This window comes from Orycteropus afer, unplaced genomic scaffold (assembly GCF_000298275.1).
Source record: "Orycteropus afer afer isolate SDZICR_OR568_19922 unplaced genomic scaffold, OryAfe1.0 scaffold00449, whole genome shotgun sequence".
Taxonomy (NCBI): Eukaryota; Metazoa; Chordata; class Mammalia; order Tubulidentata; family Orycteropodidae; genus Orycteropus; species Orycteropus afer.
In genome coordinates, this window is record NW_006922036.1 from 1,028,780 (window position 1) to 1,035,481 (window position 6,702).

The window sequence follows — 6,702 nt, forward strand, 5'->3', positions numbered from 1 at the left end:
TTAGTCCAAATCTGCATCCTTACCTTCAAGGCTCAGTAGTCCAAGATTATCTTCTGTATCTGTGTTAATTGGTTTCCCTTTTCTTTGTTGAAGAGGGTCTGTGCAATCCTTCTGCCTAGTCCGCCATCTTGCCCCGCCTCCAGGCTCTCAATTTTTAATACTAGTGTTTTTCCTTCAGATTTGTCATTTTTCTTGGTCCTTTTACCATAACATTCATAGTGCCTAAGGCACTTGACTGCTAACCAGAAGGCTGGCAGTTCAAACCCACCAGCCACTCCCAGAAAGAAAGGTTGGGCAGTCTACTTCTGTAGTGATACAACCTTGGAAATCCAAGGAGGGGCCGTTATGAGTCGGGTCCCACTCGATGGCACATAACAACAACAACAACAACAACAACTTTCATTTATTAATGAGCTGGATTTCTGTCATCCAACCTCAGTATCTCTGAGTTCAATTTATTATGTCACTTAACAAATGTGTATCTTTTCTATTCTGAGATTAATATTCCACACAGGTATATTGCTTTGTTCCATCAAAATAATTTTTATTTCCAAAGATTTTCTTTTGACTGTTACGATTTTTATGTCATTTTGTTCTTTTTATGCTAGGCTTTTATATTATTACAAACTAAATTCAAGACACTGTACTTATTGACTTTTATATGGAAGTAAAATTTGAAATTGAAACAATTACTGTACTATAAAGACTCAAACCTATTAAGTAACTGAGGTATCTCTCCACAGCAACAGTAGGAAAAGAGCATTTTTCTTAAAGATAGCCTTCATACTAACAGATAGCCAGATAGATAGCTAAGCCTGAATATGTCTCATTATGCTCACAGAGAAAGGAAATGCCCTATTCCCAGTTCACTAGTACCAGTTACTTTAAACAGACCTGACAGAAAACCACACACTCCAAATCAATAAAATGAATGTACATGGGTGAATTTTAAATCTCCAAACAAAACTGATGAAAAATAAATTAAGAATTCCTTTTTCACAATGAATATTTAAATTTTTAAACTTAAAAATATTTGAATTTTTAGACAGTTAAAGCACATACTTTTAGGATGCATATAATCTAAAAATAATACAAGAGTCAACTTTAAAAGTCAAAAATAGTCAAACTCCAAATTCTAGCTCACAGTTTTATTTAAAAAAAAAATTTTATTAACCAGTATGAAAAGCCTCAATTTTATATACTACACCAAAATACTTACAAGTTGATGTTCTAATCGTTGGATTTTTTCATCTTTTTTCTTTATTTCCTCTTTAAGTTGCTTTATTTCATTTAATAAATCTTCATTCTGAAATATTTTTTTAAAAATTAAGATGATATATTTAAGTGCATTTAAAATATCCAAATAAGAAACACTGAATCAATGAGGAAGATGTAGCAGTTAATGAACTGTTCATTTAGAGGGATGCGTCCTTCCAAAGCAAATTGTTTGTGTTAGATATTGAACTTTAAAAAATCCATTTTGGTCTTTTAAGGAGTCTGACATGGAAAGAATGAACAGTAGCAACAGTTATAACTAACATTTACTGAGTACTTATTATATGCCAGGACTGTTTAAAAATTTAAACATTTGATTCTGACAATCCTGAGGTAGGTACTATAATCTCATTTTATAGATAAGAAAACTGGTACATAGGCCATACCACGTAATAAATCACACGCAATCCAAGAACTTCCACTAAATTTCAAGAGACACATAAGAGACACTATCACAGAAAACAAAGAGGGGCACAACAAGAAGAGGGAACAGTACAAATTGAGGCACAGAGTCATTCAAGACTTGTTCACAGAATTCAGCCAAAAGATAAATGTGCCTGAGTAAGGAAGGTGTGTGTGGTAGGTAGGAGATTCTTTTTCCATGAGCCACTTCCCAGAGGAAAGTTGCCTGAATCAACTCAATCTGTAAAAAATGCCAAATAATACTAAATGAAAACTTTCAAGTTAAGAAGAAATCAGGTTATATTTCCAAAGGGTAGAGTTTCATTACCAAATAGACTCTTTTGTGTACTACTATTTAATTATTCAGAAGTTCCTTGTACTTTTACTGAGGAACTAGAACAAATGAGGAAATTAGAATATATAAGTGAATGACTTATCTTCTATAGGAATTAATATGCAAGCAAATAATTATAATGTGTTATTTCTGAGTAAAATATGTCCTATACTTCAGATGTGTGAGGAACAAAAAATAAATTCCAGTCACCTTAAGAGGATATTAGAATAGACATAATACAAAGAATTTAACATATCAAATAAGCATTACAAAGCAATAGGAAAAAAAAAAGATTTTTGTAATACTGTGGTTATGTTTACTGCAACTGGAAAAGACTGTATCATATATAAAAAATGATATCTAGCTGAATTTTTAAAAAGTTTAGAAAATTTTAGGAACTATAAACCGAGAGAAAAACAAGAAACATTACAGATCATTTCTAAGTTGTGTCTCAAATAAAGCTATTATGAAATGATAAATATATTATGTAAAATTTTAAAGTTTCTATACAATTACCAGTATAGAATAGAATACAAAATAGTACCTATACATAACAAAGGCGTGCTGGTGGTACAGATATTAACAAACTGTTTGGACCAGATGGACTAAAGGAACATGGAAAAAATCAAAACATCACTTGTGTAAAATAACAACGTTTCTTTAAATGTATAAAACTGCCTTCACAAAAAACAAAATTCAGGAATAAAGGTCAGCTTTGCTTATAAAATGTCAGTCATTAAAAAAAAAAATTATCTAAGTTAATGACTCTCAACTGGGTGTGTAAGTAAAAGTTTTTAAAAATAAAAGTACCTCCTATAGACCTGCTAATTTATAGTATCATAACACTGAGAAGAGGACGGAGGCCCAGAGATGGAAAGTGATTTGAACAGGGACAGGTAGGTTGTAAGTAAAAGAGTTAAGACTAGAATAACCAGCTGTGACTACTAGCCATATTATTTTGCTTTTGAATGCTCTATATATAATCTTGTTCCTCATAAGTTGTTCCTCCTCTTATGAGAAAATTATGTTTCCCAGCACCCCTAATATCAGGCTTGACTACTTGACTTACTTTGGCCAAGAATATATGAGAAAATGTGACTAGGCAACATCCAAGCAAAAGCCATATAGTTAGCCACTTTGTGGTTCTACTAATGTTCCCTTCCCTCTGGAACAAAAACATGTTCCAGGGTAGCGCCTGATCCTTTAGCTTGAAGCAGAATGAAGAATATATACAAAGCAGTCTCAACTGATTTGCAGCCATTTGTAACAAAAATGAGAAATAAACCTTTCGTGCAGTTTATTACTTGGTACTGCTCTTCTAGCCATTGTCTTTGTGATTCCCACCAGATGATTGGCTGGAATTTTGCAAATACAAGGGGCTTGTGGTCTACCAAGGGGAATGGAGAGTTTGTTAGTAATATAAATAAGGTACATAGCACCCTTGTGGGGTGGGACCATGGAAATAAGGTATATGGAGGAATCCTAATGTGGGGATTGATCAGTTTTGTCATTCTTCTAGGCTTAAAATGAGCCCTTACTTTTCAGAAGGAAAGAATCTGACTACCATCAAGATGCAGAAGAGCCCAGAGTGGGGCACACCCTTACACTTGAGATCCCTGTGCTGAGACAATAACAGAAAGATGGCAGAGAGATGGTGGCAGCAGAACAAGGAGACCATCTTGAGACAGAATGGGAGGCTGGCTGGCCCATGGAGTAAGAAAGCTGAGCACCTTTGGGCAGGAGTCTTGCTGGCAGAGTGAGGTGTACCTAGGTGCACCTACCGGCATAGCGAAAAGAACTTTGTAATACTTGACCAAGAAGTGCAGAGGCCAGACTGAGAGGCTAAGAGTCAAAGAGAGGTGTGTCTTCAGGCATGGCTGTCCTGATAGCAGAATTGTATCCTGAGAGTTCCTACATCTGAACTGTAACCTGTTACTACCCTAATAAGCCCCATAATCATGAGTCTTGTCTGTGAGTTTTGTGTGGCCACTGCAACCAATTATTGAACCCAACAGAAAAGTGGAGAGTACCATAGCAGGGACAGTTGATGTCAGAACTAATAAAAAGGTTGGAAGGTAGCACCATGTCTGACCTCCACCTCATAGGAATTAGCCTTGGGCTGCTGATACTGTTCTTGATTCTGTCTCCCCCTCATGAAATTAAAGGAGGTCAGAGGATGCTGCCCCTATGATCTTTTTGCAAAACTTTTCTTCTTGTAAGCCATCAATGTTTTGAGGTTGTTTATTGCTGCAGAATGTAAAAACCAATAAAAATTTTACTCAAAAGATATTAAATAAATCAAGAATACTACTGTGTGCTTAAGAAATAAATATGTGCCCTAAGAAATATTTTAATAAGAGCTTTCTTCAACTAAAAGTAAACGTAAAGATATATGCATTAAAAAAATATACTTTTAATGGTTCCATTTACAATAGCATCTAAGAGAATAAAATATCTAGAAATAAATTTAATGTGGGATGTGAAAAACTTACAGATTGAAAATTATAAAACATCACTGAGAGATTAAAGAAGATCTAAATAAATAAAAGATTAATATCCAGTATATATAAAGAATTGCAATAGCCATTTTACCAAAGAATAGATAGAAATTGTCTACAAATACATGAAAAGATGTTCAAATTCATTAGCCGTTAAAACCATTGCTATCGAGTCGATTCTGACTCATAGCGATCCTCACTGGGTTTCTGAAGCACCGATCTTTACAGAAGTAGATTGCCTCATTTTCTTTCTGTAGAGCAGCTGGTAGATTTGAACCACTGACATTCTCATTACCAGCCAAATAAAATGCCTTAATCACTAAACCACCAGAGCTCCTTAGCCATCAGGAAGATGCAAATCAACCACAATGAGATACCAATTCACATCCACTAGGATGGCTAAGATAAAAAAAAAAAGAAAAGAAAAACCTGAAAACAGCAAATGTTGGCAAGGGTGTGGAAAAATCGGAAACTATCCATTGCTGATAGGTATGCAAAATGGTACAGCTACAATGAAAATCAGTTTGTCAGTCCCTCAAAAAGTTAAGCATAGAGCTATCATATGACCCAAAAATTCTACTCCTAGGTATATATAGATATGCAACACAGACAGACACTTGTACACCAATGTTCACTGCAGCAGTATTCTCACAAACAAAGGGTGAGAACAACCTATACCCCATAAATAGATGAATGGATAAACAAAAAGTGGTACATACATACAACAGAATACTACTCAGCAGCAGGAGAAACAAAGTCTTGATACATGCTACTATATGGATGGAACTTGGAAGACACTACACAAATTGAAATAAGTTAGTCACAGAAGGACAAATATTATAAGATCACACATGAAATAGCTAGAAAAGGCAAATGTATAGAAATCAAAGTTTATTTTTACCAGAGGTAGAAAGGAGGAGAGGAGGGGAAGTGTTTAAGAAACATTGAGTTTGTAGTTATGGTGATGGAATTTTAATAACAAATATTGATGATGTTGACACATGATTAATGTAATTGATGTGACTAAATTATAAATGTGGAAAAAAATGAATTAGCAAGTGTATTATATATATTTTTACAACAACAAAAGTGTATTTTCAAACACTTGAGAAAATGCATAATTATTGACTGCATAATTATATTTTCAAACATGAAAATAAAGATCAACACAAATTAGTCTCATTTTCTGTATGTTTTTTCAATGTTGACATTATCAATGAGAAGTAACTTCTCAGCTTTGGTCTTTATTGGTAGTCTTTCTTAAAAACCTGTTATGTATAATTTATAAGAAATCATTTTTAAAAAACTCTTGCATCAGTAATAACATAGGGTCAAATTATTCTTAAAAAAGAAATGCAAATTAAAGTAACAAAGAGATAATATTTTAAAAGTCAATCAAGACAGCAAAGAGGTAAGCTTTAATATATTTATTATTATTTGTTTTTAACAGCTATTGCTTTATTATTTCAGTAATAAAAAGGAATTCTGAAAAATTCAACATGATTACCTAGTCATACCTTATATATCTGATCACTATCTTCTGGTTCCGGGCTAGATGGCAATGAGAGTTGAATATCATGCAAGGAACCACTTCCATCATGCTGTCAAAAAAATAAAACAAAACAAAACAAAAAGACATGAACCAATAGATTTGAGAAGCTCAATTTATAACAGTTAAAAAATTAAAAATATACTTTCTGATCATATGGAATTTAAGTAGAAATGAGTAATGAAAGCATAATCTCCAAACACTTGGAAATTAAAAAATATATTTCTAAATGATCCATAGGGGTCTCTGGGTGGTGCAAAGGTTTATGTGCTCTCTGCTAACCCATAAAAGTTACTGTTTCAAGTCTATTCAGAGGTACCTCAGAAGAAAGGCCTGGCATCTGCTGCAGAAAAATAAGCCATTGAAAATCCTATGGCTCTGGCATACATGAGGCTTCCATGAGTTGCAGATGACTTGATGGCAACTGTATTTTTTATGATCCAAGGGTCAAAGGTAAATTAGAAAATAATATAAAGGTAGCAAATCAATGTTGTTATTATGTGCCGTTGAGTCGACCCCGACTCATAGCGACCCCTCCTTGGGTTTCCCAGGCAGTATCACTACGGAAGTGGGATTGCCCAACCTTCCTTCCGAGGAGTGGCTGGTGGGTTTGAACCACCAGCCTTCTGGTTAGCAGTCAAGTG

The 6,702-nt window shown here is 34.2% G+C and overlaps 1 protein-coding gene across 1 annotated transcript in view; it reads right to left on the bottom strand.

Moving 5' to 3' along the window:
* CCSER2 (coiled-coil serine rich protein 2) overlaps positions 1-6,702 on the bottom strand; it is a 333,330-nt gene that overhangs the window by 106,116 nt on the left and 220,512 nt on the right. The window contains exons 6-7 of the mRNA XM_007954228.1: positions 6,027-6,110; positions 1,216-1,306 (exon numbers count right to left, since the gene is read on the bottom strand). Of these exons, the coding sequence (XP_007952419.1) occupies positions 1,216-1,306; positions 6,027-6,110 (175 nt within the window). The remainder of the gene's footprint in view (positions 1-1,215; positions 1,307-6,026; positions 6,111-6,702) is intronic.